Raw genomic sequence first — 16,788 nt, 5'->3', positions numbered from 1 at the left:
AGATGCAGCTGCCTGAAGCCACTCGAGGGCTCTGGCCTGGCCGCCAGGGAGGACGCGGGTGGCTGTAGCGTGAGGACCTAACGACACGGCCGCACTGGGGCTAACACGCCTGCTCTCGGAGCTGTACTTGTGGTCCCGGTGGGCCTGTCAAGAGCGGCCGTGTGGGCGCTCAGACGTGTGGGCGGAGGTGGGCACGGTTCACCATCGGGAAGCCGGCCCCTTCGTCGGGCGGTCCCCGTGTGCGCATGTCACTTACCCGTGGCAGCACCTCCTGTTGTGTGGCTCTGCCCCCCCTCGCCGGGGTGCGGTCAGCAGGGGCCCCGCTCTGGCTCCTGGTCAGCCAGCTCGGCCTGCGGCCAGTGCCTGCTCCGAGCCTCGGCCTCCCCGTCTGTGACGTGGGTTCCTCTCTCCGTGGAGCTGTGCTGGGGATCACACCCAGCCCTGAGCACTGAGTTCGGAGCACCCGGCCCCAAGAACTGAGCCCCAAGCATCAGCCTAACTGAGGTGACAGTGACTTCCAAGGGAGTGTGAGGGTGCCCCGGGGTGACCAGGTGGCTGAGGAGCCTGGAGGCGTCCTGGGGGAGCAGGAGTGGGCTGTGTGCGGCCGGTGTCAGCACGGAGCCTCCCCGTGCTTCATTCTTTTGAGGGATGGCCCTGGGGGACCCTGGGGGACGCTGGGGGACCTGTCTCCCTATTGATGGCCCTCCCTGCACCCCCCAGGCCCCTGGCTCTCTCTCCCCTGCCCCTCCCACCCCTCCCCTGTCCCCTCCCACCCCTTCCCACCCTCCCCTGCTCCCTCCCACCCCTTCCCACCATCCTCTGCCCCTCCCACCCCTTCCCACCCTCCCCTGCTCCCTCCCATCTCCTGCCTGCCTGCCGGTCTCCCTCCTCAGCTCCCCACTCTGGTGGCCTTGCTGCCTCTCTGGGGCCAGCATGTTGCCTGCAGCCCCATCCCTCCCCCCAGGACCCCTGTCACGCAAGGAGGCCCCCGTGCTCACCCGGGATGTGTGGAAGCAGGCCCCAGAGGCGGGAAGGAACCCGAGGGAGAAGGACCATGCTGTGGAGGCGGCAGCTGGCTGGGTGCTGCCGGGAGCCGGCCCTTGTGCCAGCCGGGCCTGCAGTCCTGGCCACGGGCCTCGCTGGAGTCAGGCCCCTCCTGCCACATTTCATTCTCCTCCCTCCTCCCGCCAGACCCAGGTTGCTACCGTTAGAGGAAGGAATTGCTTCCTTTACCGGAGACGCTTCTGGAAGAGGCCTCTGCTCGGGTGCCGCGTGGGGGCTGGAGCTGCCCCACAGAGGGAGGCCGACAGTGGCCTCGGGACCCTTGTACTCCTCAGGCTAAGGCCGAGGGCGGTGGCCGGGAGCGGGGACGCAGGGTGACGAGCCAGGGGGAGCAGCGGCACCCCTGTCCAGGAGGGTCTGACGTGAGGGACCCGGAGGCCAAGGGCCCGGTGCGGTCAGGCGGTCGGCTCCGGGCCGCCAGGCTGAGCTGAGGGCCGGAGCTGTGCTGCTGTGGTGGGGGAGCCCGGACTCGTCCACCGCTTCTTGTCAGAGGCGTCCTGACTCTGCACCGTGGGGGGAGCCGAGGCGGAGAGGGGCTGCCCGGGAGCCAGGGGCCCCGCAGGAGCCTGAGGCCTCTTCCTAGGCCTGTGACGGGGCGGCGGGACAGGAGGGCACGGATGCTTCGTGTCGTAAAGGTGAAACACGGGCCGGGAGGATGCCACGGTACAGAGAGCAGAGGGTGAGCACGAGGCTGGCCCTTCTCCCCGCGGGAGGCAGGAGCGTGTGGCCCTCTGTTCTTGCTGCGGAGGGGAGCTCGCTCTGCACACCTTGGAGGCTGTGCCTCGGTGTGCCGACCCGCCTCACGGGTCTTGACCGTGGCAGGATTGCCCCCGGTCTCCCCCGGCCTCCGTGGGTAGACGTTCAGGCGTCCACAGCCCTTGGCCTCTGCCGACGTTACTGACCGTTCGCGGGTGCGTCCCTACAGTGGGTCCCCGAATCCAGCTGTGTGCAGATGTATATCTGCACAGGTGTTCGAAGCTACCGTTGGTGGGGCCCGCTCCAGCCCACCTCCTGCAGGGAGGGTCTGGTGGCTGCTGGGCTGGGTCCCCGTCTCCCCGGGCACACGCCTCCCCCGACAGAATGTACAGGCTTTGCAGCAATGTTGAAGCCCCCCCCCCCCCCCACACATATAAAGCTGGTGATCATACAGTTTCTGTCAGTGTCTTGGGGGCCGGCAGCCTCCCAGCCCGACCGGCAGCCTCAGGGGCAGGGGTCCTTTAATGAGGTAGGTAGCTTGAGGAAGGCAAGTCACAAGTGTTTTTAAAGACACAGCAGCCCCCTCTGTGCACGGGGGTGGGAGGGTGTGCGGGGAGATGCCACTGGGTTCGCGCCCGTGGAATCCCCGATCCGGCCCCCGGCACTGCCCCTCAGCCAGCCAAGGAGCTCATTTCTGCTGTCCTCAGGGCTGTGGGCTTGAACCCGCAGCCTGGACTCTGCAGGGGATGCCGGCTGGCGTGCAGCCGGCACAGGTACAGCTGGCGAAGCCCCGGGACCGTCACCAAACACGGCCGCCCCTGGAGCCACGTGCTCGTACTGGGCCCAGGCTGAACGAAGGTGTGTGGCTCAGCGGGGGGCCAGAGGCTTCTGGGAGCTGGATTCTGGCAGCCGGGAGGCAGGACGTTGGGGCAGAGCTGGGGCGGGCCGTGGAGGCGGAGGAAACCGCGCGGGTCAGGAGCTGTGAGGGGCCCCACTGAGGGGCTGCAGGTTCCCCATTTGTCCTCTGCCCCGCTCAGCCTCGGTTCCCTTGACAACTGGCTTCCCCCCGGGTGCAGCCGAAGGGAGACGGGCACACTGCGGTCTGCCAGGTGCGCCTGGCCTCGCTGGGCCCCTTCCGCGGGCAGGTCTGCTATGGCGTCCGCCAGGCTCTGCTCCTGTCCCCTCCTCCCCTTGACCTTCCTGCCCCCCGGCGTCGGGGCTGTGGCTGTCCTCCGGGGTACCTCGCCGTCATTGCTCTGCTTTTCTAGGGTTCCCCACCCCCTTGGGACCCACTTCCCACGCCGAAGCCCGTCTACCAAATCCCGGGAGGGCCCTGCTCTCCTGTCTGGACCCTCCCAACGGAGCAACCAGGTGGTGAGCCGGAGATGCAGGGCGAGGGAAGGAACGTGGGTCTCATCTGGGGCAGCGGCCGGGACGGTGTCCTGCCCGGGGGAGACCTGACCGAGGGTGCCTGGATGCAGTGGGGGGCGGGGAGGAGCTGGAGGGAGGAGAAGGTGGAGGCTCTGGAAACCGAGAGAGGACGAGCTCGGCTGGGGTTAGCAGGGGAACCAGCAGCACTGGGCGATGGGCGGCCTCTGAGGGCGGGGGAGGGGCCCCAGGGACCCTCAGATCGGAGGGGGGGCGGTGAGAGCTGCCACCCCTCTCTGCCCTCTCCAGGCGCCTGCGCCGTGGCCCCGGTTTGTTTCCATCGGGCCTCATCCAAGCTCGGAACGACCGACCTTAGTCATTCACTCGTGCCTTTGTCTGCTTCCCCGCTGCGTGTGAGCTCCGTGCTGGGCACACGGTGGTGCTTAATGCGTGCCTGTTGCACCCGGAGGCACAGGCCCACCGCCTCTCACTAGCTGTGCCCTTTCCCCTGCTGCCCTCCCGCTGGGCTGCCCTCAGGACTCCCTGTGCGCACCCAGCAGGCGCCCAGTAAGGGCTGGGGGCAGGTTGGGCAGGTGTGGGTGTGGGGCTGGGGCTGGACTCTGTTTATCAGAAGCTCCAGGCTGAGCGGGCCGGCAGAAAACAGGCGGGTTTCGGTGCGTGTGGCCGACGGGCCGCGGCACGCACACCGGAAGCTTCTGCGCTGCGCCGCGGACCGGCCCGCGCTAGAGCCCCGGAGCCCCGCCAGTCAGCAAGCGGAGGGGCACGTTCCTGCCGTGTCCACAAGATGCGTATGCAGGCTGATGTAGGTTAAGGAAGTCTTTCATGGGGGGCCGGTGAGGGGGGTGAGGCTTGAGACTTTCTCCCACCCCCCAGCCTTCAGCAGACGCCTCTGGACACCAGTGTTCTCAGAGCTCTGGGTCGTGACACAGCAAGAGATCCATTAACGGGAGCTCACCAGCTCTCTGGCAGAAAGATCTAGGTGGCAGTGGGGCGGGGGAGAGCTGGGGCCCCGCAGTGTGGAGATTCGTGCGTATTTGGCTCGGGGCCAGAAGGGGGAGAGGGCGTCACAGAGCCAGGCACCGTGGTCACCCTTGCTCATATTTCCGTGGTTGTTTAAATTCATTTCCATGTGGCGGGTGCCACAGAGGTGGCCCTTAGTTCCTGCGAAGAGCTGAGAGTCCGGATGTCCGTAAACTCTGGAATCTGATGCTCGTCCACATCTCCAGGCAGAGCTAGTTGTGACGGTGACAGTGACACTTTCTTTTCTTTTTCTTTTTTTTTTTTGAAGTTTACTTATTTTGAGAGAGACAGAGAAGAGGAGGGGCAGAGAGAGGGAGAGAGAGAATCCCAAGCAGGCTCCACGCTGTCAGCACAGACCCTGATGCAGGACTTGAACTCACGAACCGTGAGATCGTGACCTGAGCCGAGACGGAGTCAGACGCTTAACCGACTGAGCCCCCCAGGTGCCCCTAATGGTGACAGTGAGACTTCAATTGCCTGTGACAGCAAGAAAGGGGACCTGCCCTGTTCAGTATTAGTGTTACATATTCAGTTTTATTCCCAGCTTCTGGAAATTAGCACCTTCTCCTCTGTAAGAGCACGTCCAGAACCATCTCTGCAGGTGTCGGGAGTCGCCCCCCAGCCTGAGAGTTGGAGAAGTGACGAGTTAAACACAGCTAAGTATTTTGGGTGGACCCGCAGGATTTCTCAGAAGACTTGCACTGCTCACATCCACCTGAAGTCTTTGTGGGGACAGAGGATGCGGTTTCCCTAACCGTGTCTGACACCGGAGACGTCACTCCACAGGGGATTTGCTAACAACATGTCGCGGGAACGAGAGTCTGAGGCCGTGTGGCACGGGCAGGTGGCTCTGTTCGCCTCCCTAGGGCGTCTGATGGATCGGAACACCTCTGGCCTGCCCATCTGCTGGGAGTGGGGGGAGAAGTTTGGGGTCCAGATCCTGGGACGTGGCTGAGAACGTAGCTGCGGGAACACACTGGTCCCCACACGTTCTGCCCGCTTAGGGACCCCACGTGGGTAAACAGGAGGTGACTAATGAGGGCTCGCCCCCTCCTGCATCTGGGGCTGCGGGTCCAGGCTTCATCCCCACCTCCGTTCCATCACGGCTCTAAAGTGTTTCGTAGCCCCTGGGGAGTCAGTTGACCAGCAGTGAGTCACAGATGTGGAAGAAGTAAAACCCATTAAGTTGTCCGTCTTCAGGCGCAGTCCCGCTGGCTCCCAAATTGCTCTGCACGATCCACTTACAGTCCCCGGAATTGGGGTCTCCTGGGCCTGCAGCCCTCCCGGCAGCCCTCTTACATCCTAGGACTTGCCTCCTTTTACTCCCGATTAGGTCCTGACGAGCGGAGGCCGAGGCCCCGCGGTGTCGAGGCTGAGGTCGGAGGGACCTTGATGTCTGCTGTCCAGCGTGGATGGACATCGGCGATGGGGAGGGGGCTTCAGCTGGGTCTCTGATACAGACAGAGCCAAATCCACCACAGGAAGCACAGCAGGACCTCCTGCAGGGACAGGCACTGGGAAGCTGGTCTCCCAGGAGCGACTCAGGGAGCACGGAGCGTTTTGGAGCCCAGGGGCAAGTGAGCCTGACCCGAGGCTCCGGCTCCTTGGGCCGAGGGAGCCACCATTTGGGGTCGTGTTGCTAGGTGTGCCGTGGCCCGTGTCACCCTCCTCCGTGGCCCGTGTCACCCTCCTCCATGGCCTGTGGCACCATCCTCTGTGGCTTTGCATCCGATTTGTTTACCGTTCATTTACCAAGTCTGTTACGCACTACTTGATATCAGGGGTAATAGCCACCCCCACACAGACTCGCAGAGGGCATGTCTCGTCTCCCTGGCGCTGCTCTAAGCACCATAGCTGCATAAGTCGTGGGGTCCTCAGCAAGCAGTCACACCCCACCTGGGTCATCCGCTGGGACTCTGTGGGCATTATGGCTCTGAGGTCAGGGGCTTCATCAGCCCTGGATGCTGCAGTGTAGACCGGGAGGCATGGGGTACAGCTCGGCAGTGGGGGCGGGACGGGTTGGGAGGGCAGGGGTTAGGCCTTGGCAGGGCAGAGGCTGGATGGGCAGAGGAATTGGAGGCATTGGTGGGGTGATTTGGGTGGAGTATTTCCAGAGAGACCCAAGGGCCGATGCCATGGGACTGGACGGACCTGTGTTGGTGGCGTTAACAGGGCATCTGGGGGAGACGCAGGACCTGGTGGTCACCACCACGTGCGCGCTGGGACCAGCCCCTGGGGCCCTTTCCAATGGGAGCCCTGTCGCCGCAAGACCCGCGCTGACCCCTCTGCTCTGCCTCCCACGCAGCTCACACAAGGACAGCAGGTGGCGCTCTCGTCCATCTCTTACATCGGCTGCTCCCTGTCCGTGGTCTGCCTGGTGCTCACGCTGGTCACCTTCGCCATGCTCTCGTGAGTCATCCTCTGCTCTGCCCCCTCCGTGTCCAGGGAGGTCTGCCGCCCTCGTGTAAATGTCAGCACCGCCTGCCCCACTTTGATTTCCCTCTGGCATTTGTGGTCATGAGGTGGCAAATGTCTGGTCATCGCGCATTACAGTTGGACGGCTGTTCCAGAGTTACTTTTCATTTTGAGATCCAGGGTGCAGGGAGGGGTTGGGGGTGCTAGAGAGGAGGGAGGAGGGAGGCAAGAGGGGCTATGGGATTGGAGGGCACCCTGCTTTCAGTGAAGCTCAAAAGTTCTGGGAGGGTCTCCAGCCCACAGGCTTTCTGGTCCTTGGACTCCTGAGAGCCGGAACTGAGGACCTCCTCCCCCAAGGTAGCAAAGCCGCGGCTCCATAGGGGGCCCTGGTGTCAGCCGCTGGGGAGGCAGGAAGGCACTTTCCCAGGAGGTCCCCACCCCTCCCAGCTGAAGCTGCCAAGGCAGAGCTCAGGGGGTCTGTGCAGCCCCCAAGGAGAGGGTGGCAGCTGAGTCCCTCAGTGGCCCTTTATGAACTGGGACGGCAAGCTGAAATGAGCCCCGTTCGTGGGCAGACAATAGTGATGACACCCTGGCCGCTGCTCAGGGCCGTTGGCCTCACACACGAGGGGGGGGGGGGGCTCCTCCCTCTGGGGCTGCTTGGGAGCCTGTCTCCTCCACCTGCTCTGCAGGCGGGTGATGCTCCAGGGGTTCCTTGGGGAGCCCAGTGTCCCTCCTCGCCTGCCCTGGCTCCCTCAGGACATCTGCCCCTGGCCCGGCTGTGACCACGGCGTCGCCGGGCCGGCAGCTGCAGCATCAACATCAGCAGGGAGAGGTGCTCAGTTTCCCAGAGCGCTGGGAACACGGGGAGGCCGGGGCAGTGGCATCCAAGGCCGGCAGGAGGAGCCGGGGCCCGTGTTGAGCTGGGACATTCGTTCTTTGGTTCCGTCATCCCTCGGCTTTGCTCAAGAAGCCCAGTGCCCAGGAGCAGGAGCACACGCTCCCCGGCCAAGGGAGATGAGGTGGAGCTACTTTCCTGGCAGGAAGTCCTCCCTAGGGGCAGACCTGGCAGGCGTGGCTGGTGCAGATCTGAGCCTGGAGAGGGCTGGGTGTTTGCGAGCCGGAAGAGGGCACTGTGAGCGGGAGTAGGAGCAAGGAATGAACTGGGTCAGAGCAGGGGCCGGAAGGGGGGGCAGGGGCCAGGCTGTGCAGCCCCGAGGCCCGTGGAAGGAGCTGGCTGGTTTCTAAGAGCAATAGGGAGCCACTGAGGTTTCACAGTGGGGAGTGACCGCATCTAGGTGGGCTTTCTAAAGGCTCATTTGGCAGCCCTCGGGGGAGCGATAGGGAGCAGCTGGGGCTGGGCCGGGCCGGGGCCTCACCCCTACATCTCTGCCCTCAGCTCGGTCAGCACCATCCGGAACCAGCGCTACCATATCCATGCCAACCTGTCCTTTGCTGTCCTCGTGGCCCAGATCCTTCTGCTCATCAGCTTCAGCTTCAAGCCTGGCACAGTGAGTAGGCCCCCTCTGTCCCTCCCTCCTCCCTCTGATGTCACCCGGGCTGGCACCTTCTGCTGGTTTCTTCAACTCAGAACTCAGACTGCATCCCCCAGATAGAGCAGGGGCTTGTCCAGGAGAAGCGGAGAAGAGAGGCCTGGGCTGGGCTCTCTGCTCCCCATGGGCTCAGTAGGGAAGATGAGCTTCTCCTCCCCCTAGGGCCCTCCTCCTCCTCCCCCTAGGGCCCTGGCGGCGTGGGGGGCATGATGTGGAGAGCTGACGCAGACCAGCCCTCTAATCCTCGAGATAGGCCCAGGCTGTGCAGTCCTAACCTCCTGCTTAGAGATGTGGGAGCCGGTTACAGCAATTTGCCCATAATGACAGGTGGCAGGAGCTTCGCGGCAGACATAGAGTGACCTGGGTGTCGGTCCCAGAGCGGCTAGTGGGCGGACGGTGCTCCCCTTGGGACGCAGAGACGCGAGCTGCGCATGCCTGATACTTGCCTCTGATGAGCATGTGTGGGCAGATTAGGGACCTCCAGCCGCGCCCCTGGAAACCAGGTGCCGAGCACACGATGCTGTCCTGAGAATGAGCTGATTGGGGAGCACTGTGAAAGCAGAGCTTGGAGCGCCCGACGTAATCATGCCGTTTCTGTCTTCAATTCTTTTACTTTTTTCTCCTTATTTTTATTATTTGAAGGCAGTATATAAATTTATATCCCCCCTCCCATCTTTCCGCCCCCTTCCCGGCCTCTGTGGACACGGGCATGGGATCGGGGCGCCCCCGCTGCGGCCTAAGCCGGTCGGGGTTGCTGGTCCAGCTCGGGTACCTGCTCACAGCCAGCGGCCCACGTGGCTGACAAGCCCCAGGCTCACGCGCTGGCTCCCGGATGGCTCCGCCCATTCCCCAGAGCCCACCCCATTGGCCGGGCTGCTCACGTGTCCGCCTCCAGCCAATCCTGCTGCGCACTCTCGTGTTTATGCTGATTGGCCGCGCCTGATCGCCCGCCCTCTCCTGAACCAATCGCTGTGCCGGAGTCACCCGCCCCACCCCTAAAGCGGGGGGGGGGGGGGGGGGGGGGCTGCAGAAAGGGAGCCAGGACCCCGCCCCGCTCTGCCTCGCCGGGAAATGAGGGCACGTGAGCAGCAGATGTTCCGGAATTGGACGCAGGAACCGCCAGAGAGATGTCCGCTTGTGTGTCTTCGCTCCCAGGTCCCCTGCCAGGTGCTGGCCGTGCTCCTGCACTACTTCTTCCTGAGTGCCTTTGCCTGGATGCTGGTGGAAGGGTTGCATCTCTACAGCATGGTGATCAAGGTCTTTGGCTCAGAGGACAGCAAGCATCTCTACTATTATGGGATAGGATGGGGTAGGTGGGGATGGAATGGGGCAGGTGGGGATAGGGGGCAGGTGGGGGGGGTGGAGGGGGGCGGGGTGGGGGGGGGGGGATGGGAGGGGGAGGGGGGGATGGGGGGCAGGAGGGGGAGGCAGGAGTAGGTTGGATATGATTTCATCTTCACATGACACACCTCTGAGAAGCCAGGTGCTCTTAGACTTGAGCTTCCCCATGCTCTGTTCAAAAAAAAAAAAAAAAAATCCGTTCCCACAGAGCGTGCTTGGAGTTCTCTGTGCTAATGGCCTGTATCCCCTGCACCTGGGAAGAGTTCCCGCGGCTCTGGAGCTAGGGCAGGGACCGTGTCTCATTCCTCTTGGACTGGCACCCCAGCATTAGAGCGGGGCCTGGGAGGGGGGGCAGCCTCTAATGCTGGCCTGCCTCTCGTAGCATAGAGCCTCTGCCCTGCGAGTGCCCTGAGGGGAGGGCAGTCAGGGCCCGGTGTCCTCAGCCAGGCACAGCAGGGACATGCACACCGGACGTGGCGGCTGGATGGAGAAAGGGAGGTCTGGTCGCTGCTGCTCTTACCTGGGGTAGAGTTTCTGCAGGAGACACGCAGGCGGCCCACCCCTGTGACATAGTGTAGCTCTCGATGGGCCCGGGGACAGGGAGCAAGTCGTCTTCCTACCAAGACTTAGTGGGTTTTCTTGAAGAAGGTTTTCCCGGTTTGTTGTATGCTCTAAGGAAAACGCAGAGTTGTTTGGTGGTTGTGGGATTTTTAGGCTACTTTTCACCAGTTAGGATCATCTCCCTGAGGGGCAGGTCTGTGGAGCAGCTCATGGCTTCATTCCGGAAGCCCCCTCCCCACTGACTGGACTCCGTGAACTTCCTTGTTGCCCACCCCATCCCGAGGAGTCCCTGCTTCCTGCCGGAGTCTGCGTCGAGCAGGCTGTGCCACTGACACCTGGCATTCTTGCATTTGCTAGAAACGTTCACCGACTGTTAGGGACCTGCTTGCTACTTGTTCCTGGTTTTCTTCCCATGGATTTAGTTTTCACAGTCCTCATTGTGCAAGGAGAAGATAAACGTGTTTATTTTGTGCTGGGAGCTGCTTGATGGGATGTATTTGGGGGGTGGTGGACAAACACTCTATACCCTCACGGTTTCTGCAGCTGCCTCCCAGCTGCTGGGGCCACACAGGGAGCTGGGCCGGGATGTCCCACGCCCCCTCTGTGAGCGCCCCCAGAGCCTCTGCCCACCCTGGGCTCTTATTTGGGCTGCAGGATTAGAGGAAAAAATGAATTATTTTTACCCGTATTTAAAAATTGAGAGATTTCATATAAATCATAGAGATCTTTAGAAAAGTGAGGTAATCTGTGAATCCCGAGTTATAATCCTGTGTGACAGCATTGTCTGGGCCTGTGTCATTTCTCATACCGATGTAGTCCCTGCGGGTCCCTGAGCGAGTGGCCCCTGATGGAAGCTGTCTGCAGAGAGAGCCCTAGGCAGGGATCCCGCAGCCTGCGGCCTCTGTCTCCCATCAGCTTTTCCCTCGCTGATTTCCTCGGGGCTTGCGAGCTGCAACTCTGGTTCTGATTGGGGTAGAGTTCGCTTTGGGCTGCAGTAAAGACAGTCTGCGGGCAGCGGGGCTCTCTCTGCCTTCAGTTCCTAATTAAGAAGGAGCCGGAGGCTGACCCGGGGCATGGGGACACCGCGCTGCAGGAGCGCCCCTCTCACAGAGGCTTCTTCCCGCGGCGTCCGCCCCGGGCTTGAATCTCTGGGGACTGTGTTTCAAAGCCAAGTGGGGGGGTGGCGCTGTTGAATCAAGAGCATACCTTGAGGTTCTGTTAGATGTCAGGCCCTTACAAGTTAGGACTTGTAAGGTGAGTGAACTGTAATCTGTCCCCCAAGCATCCCTGTGGGAGCAGGAGGAGATTATGATAACCGTGTGCAAGTTTACTTATCTGTGCAGCAGACGTACCTCTGAGTACACAGAAGTGACAGACGTGCAGCTTGCTTTCTTTTTCTCTGTTACAACTTAATGTCTTTGGTGAGTTCCTGCTCATCTGGGGCACGCACTTAATCGTAGTTAATTCTGGGCCCCACTTGCCCTTGGTTGATCTGGAGCTCCAGGAGCTGGCGCGGTGCTGAGGTGCAGGTACACGGCCAGGGCAGGACAGGTGCAGGACCGCAGGTGCACGGGCCGGGTCGCCGAGCAGCGCCCAGCTCTCCTTGCCAAAAAGCCGCATGCCTTTACCTCCCGTTTCCGCTCCGTATCCCTAGCGGCCGCGGCAGTGGGAGGGGCAGTGCCCGTGGCAGTCCCGGGGGGTGGAGGGGTCGCTGCCTAGAGCTGGTGCTGGTTGCTGGGAGAGAAAAGCGGACGTGGAGGGGCATCAGACCGAAAGTTAACTTCTTGGTCCAGAGAGGCACATGTCACTTCTATCCACAACCCGTGGCCCAAAATGAACCTGGTGGCCCCAACGGCCTTGGGGCGACGTGTGCGAAACCTCCACACGCCCAGAGAAGCATCCAGAAGTCCGTGGCAGATGGCACTGGGGACCCAGGCAGAAAGGCAGACCACGTGTCTCCTGGCTTCCTCTGCCTTTCTTTGTGAGACCTTCTCCCTCAGCCCTTTGCTTGTCCTGGCTGGTAGCTCCCTCCACCCCTCCCTGGGGAATCAGGGGGCCCGCTGAAGGTCACCTCTGAAGGTTGCCACATTCCAAAGAGGGTGCGTCTACAACTCCGTGAGGTAAACATCCATGTGGCAGGGCCGGAGGAACCCCGGATTGTCGGCAGAAGCCCGTCGGTTACCGGGATTCGAGTTTCCGGTGATGGCAACAGCAGAAGGGGAGCCAGAGTGGCTTAATAACAGCACACGGATTATAGGGATTGGCCTCACACGTGGCCGCATCACATGGGGTCCTCACAACAGCCTGGTGACCCGGGTGCTCTTGTGTGCATTTCCACAATGAGACCGTGGAGGCTCCGCGAGGGTCAGGCACTTCCTTGAGGCCACACAGCGGGTCTGGGGCGGCCCTGGGAACAGAGCCAGGCATCCCGTGGCCCCAGAGCCCAAGATATGTCTGCTGGCTATCTCCTCACCCTCGTTGTCCCGCCTCTGAACACACACAGTCAGCCAGGTGCTGGGCTCCTGCCGTGTGCCTCAGAGACCGCAGAGAGTGGGGGACCCTCTTCTCGGACAGACCCTCTGTCACTGCCCCAGGGGGCGGCCCCTGCCGGACGGAGGGGGATGTGGGAAGAAATGGCGAGGGAGCCGCCAGCATCGCCTTTGGGATCAAAGGAATCGTGTATGCAGAAAATGCACCTGTCACTCATCCATTTCACTTCAGGCAGCAAAGGGATGCCAACCACTGCCGTGGGCCGGGACCGGGGGCGGGAGGGTGCGGGCCGTGGCTCAGAGTGAAGGCCTTGGCCACCCACTTTGAAAATACCTCTCCAGAGGCACCTGCGGTCCTTGCCGCACCTTCCGGAACCCGCCGGGATGGGGCCCCGTGCCCGCTTGCTGTCCTGTGGACCCAGAGAAAAGACGCCGGCACCCGCCCTTCCTCAGCGAGGCTGGGGCGCCGGGTGGCTGGTGGTGCTTCGGGTCGATGCCTCCTCGCCATCTCGGGTGCCACGTGATCTTCCCACACCAGATGAGCCGGGCGGCGAGGATGCCCTGTGTCGTGTGTGGACACCGAGGCCCCAGGGAAAACAGCCCCTGGTGCGCCATCTCCTGTCACGTGGTCCTGGGGCCGCCCAGGCGGGAGCCGCGGCCCATGGCACCAGGGCCCAGCTCGCCCGCGGAGCACGCAGGTGTGACGGAGGGTCACGGTGAGAGGGCTCCTCTGTGGGCCGGGTGGCTCTCCCGGACGCTGTGGAACGCATTTGAACTGCTTAGACATCAGAACAGTGGCTCAGAGCTAGGACAGACCTGCAGGAACTCCCATTCCGGGACGCTGTTCAAGACCGAAATCAGAAGGGCAGGGAAGCCGCCGCTGTGAGCGCCCGGCAGAGCCGGGGCACACTTCCCTCTCCTTCCTCTGGGGCCCCGGAGGCTCAGCGCAGGCAGGTGGGTCCCCGTGTGTGGTCACCACCGCCAGCCTCCATTCTGGGAACCAGCAAGATGCAGCCCTCCTTGTCAGCAGCCCTCCCTGTCTGGCGCCCTGGGAAAGCCGGCCAGCGGGTGGGTGGATCCTTCGCCGCCCTTGCCCTTGGCCCACGCTTCAGGGCAGGGGTGGGGCTGCTGTGCGGGTGTCTGGTGACAGAGGCCCCCCGGGATGCGCCGCTCTTCTGGCAGCCAGAGCCGGTCCTTTTCAGAAACAGGCTTGGATTCATAAGGGATGTGATTCAGAGTTCATGTGTACGTGTGTGTGCACCTGAGTGTGAGTTAGCCCTTGGCTTAGACTGAGGCTCCCGGAGGCCGGGGCAGCGCCGTTTCTGAGCACGTAGCTCTCGCTCCTTACATGCAGTGGGCGTAGACGAATGAGGGACTGGCTGAATAAAGGAGGCCGAAACATTTCCTGCGCTCGTTTTCCACAGGTTTTCCTCTCGTCATTTGCATCATTTCCATATCGTTTGCCATGAACAGTTATGGAACAAATAACAAGTAAGTGACGGGGTCGGGGGGGGGGGGGGCTCCTGGCGTGTGGCAGGGCTTTCACAGGAAAGGCCCCTGTGTGAGACCCCAGGCCGTGGCTCTGTACGGGGCTGGCCTCCCCAGGCCCTGAAGTAAGGGCGACCCCAGCTGCGCCCCCCGCATTGTCCTCCCCCCCCCCCCCCCAGCAGAGGCTCGGTGGCGGGGCGGGGCTCACTGGCTTTCCTGAGAGGACAGGGACGCATAGAGCTCTGCAAGGACATGTGGGGAGGTGCTCTGTTTGCAGTCGCCCCTGTCCCGTCCCGGGCGGCCATGCACCTTGCAGGGGGCCGCTCAGGCTCGCTGTGCATTTCGCGGAAATGGCTGCCTCCGCACAGCAGGTGCGAACGAGCACTCACAGGGGCCGTGTCCTGTCTCAGGGAACCCCTGTGTCCTGGAACGGGGGCAGAGAGGCACCTGGGAGTGGACGTGGGTCACCTGACTCCTCTGGGCCTCAGTTTCCTCATCTGGGTGTGGGAGTCATCGTGGCTCCTCCTGTGAGGGTGTCAGGGGATGCACACCTGGGGTTTGGTGTGCTGGGGGCCCCCGTGCCGCTCAGTGAGCGGGGTGGAGGGAGTGAACGAGGCCGCCTGCGGGGACATCCACACCGGGTGGGGTGAGGACCGTGCCCTGCACCTGCCTGACCCTGGCCAGTGGGCAGGGCCCCCAGGGCTGTCCCCAGATCTGGGAGTGGCCTCTCCTGGGGAACCCCAGGCTCTTGGCCATCCCGATGCTCTGGAAAGAAATGAAGTTACGGCGAGGCTATTACTTGCCTGAGTTCCTGGAGTCCCACCTTGGAAGCCTGGAGGGATCCCCCATCCTGGAACTGGACGCTGCATCCCACATGAGGCTTCTCTGGAAATGCGAGCACTTGCTGGGATCCCCGGGGACCTTTTCTCTCAGGGGCACTGCAGGGAGGTGTGACCAGCCTTAGCTAGGAGCAGAGGGGAATGGTCAGGACCGTGTCACCTCATGACTCCTCAACGCTCTGATCCCTTGCAGAAGGCACAAATTAGTCCGTATTTGAAATGCTCTCAGCCCTTGCTGAAGGTCAGTTTGTTTATTTTTCATAGCAAAGTTAAAACTTATTTTGGTTTTTGACCGAACTCTGCAGAGGTGGTGATTTTTCCTACTGAGAGGCCCGTTAAAAGCCTCCTTTTCCCTGAGGTGGTCTGCACACCTGAACGTTCACCCCGAGAATGAGAGGCACGAGGTCATCGTGGGTAGCACGCAGAGACATCAGCTGGGGTTAACTGTTACTCTGGCTGCTCAGATTGACCCCTGAGCAGAAAAACGTCCTGCCTTAGCAGCTGCCCCCGGCGGAGGTGCCCGGCACCCCGGGGCACAGGAACAGTGGTGTGGAGGTAACGCTCTGCTTCTGTCTACAGCTGCTGGCTCTCCATCACGAGCGGCGCCGTCTGGGCCTTCGTGGCCCCTGCCCTGTCCATCATTGTGGTAAGTCCCGCCGGTGGGTGTGAGGGCCCCCGTCTGCAACCTGTCGCAGCCCCCGGGCATGCAGCCCGGGACCCCTGTCCCCAGATGGCTGGCCGGGAGGCGCAGGCGCGCGGAGCCTGCCAGGGTCGGTGTGCACCGCAGGGTCTTTCCCTGAGGGTTCTCGCCCGCGCCCTGTCCTCGCGGCCCCAGCAGGGACCTTGGTGTGCGCCTCGGGAGCGCGGGATCATGGGGGACAGAGAACGCGACCCGAGGAGCCGGTGACCGCTCTGCCTGGCCCGGGCTCAAGGGAGGCTGCCGCACGCACGGGTGCTCTCACCTCCGGCCAGGTGGCTCCATCCTCAGGCGGGATGTCCTGAGGTCCTCGGACGTCACGGAATTACAAAAACAGCTTTTGTGGTTCTTGCTATTGTTCTTCCCACATTTCCCACAAAAGTCTCTGGATCGAGTCTCGAGTCTCGAGTCTCGGCACTTCTGATGCGTCAGGCTTGGAATGTTGCAGATCATGGGCCCCTCGCTGTGCCTGGGGAGGGAGTTCTCTAACTGGCCAGGCCCCACGGGGGCCAGAAGATAGAGTATTCTGATTGGCCAGTCCTCACTGGGGCTAGAGGAGTAGAGTGTGCTCTGATTGGCAGGCCTGGGTCACCTCTCTAACCCTGGGGGTGGAGCTGGGTTTCAACCTTCCCCTGAAGCACGGAGACTCCGGGTGCCGGAGGAAGTGCCCCGAGAAAGTCCGGGTGCGGTTCCCAGAGGAGGGGCAGCGCACGCGTGGGACGGGACCGTTGCAGTGTCACGGGGTTCCCTTCGGTGTGGGGACGTCCCGGGCGCCCCCTGCACCCCGCAGGTGTGCGGCCCCATCTGGTCGGGGCCCCGCTTCTTCCCGACTGGGGGACGCCAGGGGTGGCATTGGCCAGTCTTGGCTAAGTCCCCGTGGTTCCTCAGAGGAGGGTTCCGGAGTGCCCTCGCACGTGGTTTCCCACAAAGTTAGGGTTAGTAGTAGGGGTGCAGGCGGACGGAGCGTCTTTCCCTTCAGGTGTCACCAGGCTTTTACGTCACATCTCTCTTGCCCCTGAAGTAGCTGTCTGACAGATGCCACTTCCTGCTTCGTGGAGGGCAAGCCAGGCGTGGGTGGGGTGAGCGGCGTGCCAAGTCCTGGCCCCAGAGGGCGTCACTGTTGGTGGGTGTCGTCATCATCATCGTCCTCCTCCCTCTTCCCCTTGGGCCTCCCCTCCTCCCTCCTCTCCTTGGTCCTCCCCTCCTCCCCTTGGTCCTCCCCCTCTCCTCCCTCTGCCCTC

At 62.6% G+C, this 16,788-nt stretch overlaps 1 protein-coding gene across 1 annotated transcript; it reads left to right on the top strand.

Moving 5' to 3' along the window:
• Positions 1-3,691: 3,691 nt before the first annotated feature.
• Positions 3,692-15,823, top strand: LOC125916704 (adhesion G-protein coupled receptor D1-like). Its single transcript, XM_049623010.1, has 5 exons — positions 3,692-6,576; positions 7,979-8,090; positions 9,288-9,441; positions 13,948-14,014; positions 15,430-15,823. The coding sequence occupies exons 1-5, from the start codon at positions 6,569-6,571 to the stop codon at positions 15,755-15,757; spliced, it is 669 nt and encodes a 222-aa protein (XP_049478967.1). The 5' UTR covers positions 3,692-6,568; the 3' UTR covers positions 15,758-15,823.
• Positions 15,824-16,788: the final 965 nt, after the last annotated feature.

The sequence above is a fragment of the Panthera uncia genome, unplaced genomic scaffold (genome assembly GCF_023721935.1).
Source record: "Panthera uncia isolate 11264 unplaced genomic scaffold, Puncia_PCG_1.0 HiC_scaffold_1006, whole genome shotgun sequence".
Taxonomy (NCBI): domain Eukaryota; kingdom Metazoa; phylum Chordata; class Mammalia; order Carnivora; family Felidae; genus Panthera; species Panthera uncia.
This window is presented reverse-complemented; position numbering and strand designations above follow the sequence as displayed.

Coding starts and splice junctions, on each gene's coding strand:
- LOC125916704 (XM_049623010.1), top strand. Junction 8,091..9,287: donor TCAGCTTCAAGCCTGGCACA/GTGAGTAGGCCC, acceptor CTTCGCTCCCAG/GTCCCCTGCCAGGTGCTGGC. Junction 9,442..13,947: donor CTATTATGGGATAGGATGGG/GTAGGTGGGGAT, acceptor CGTTTTCCACAG/GTTTTCCTCTCGTCATTTGC.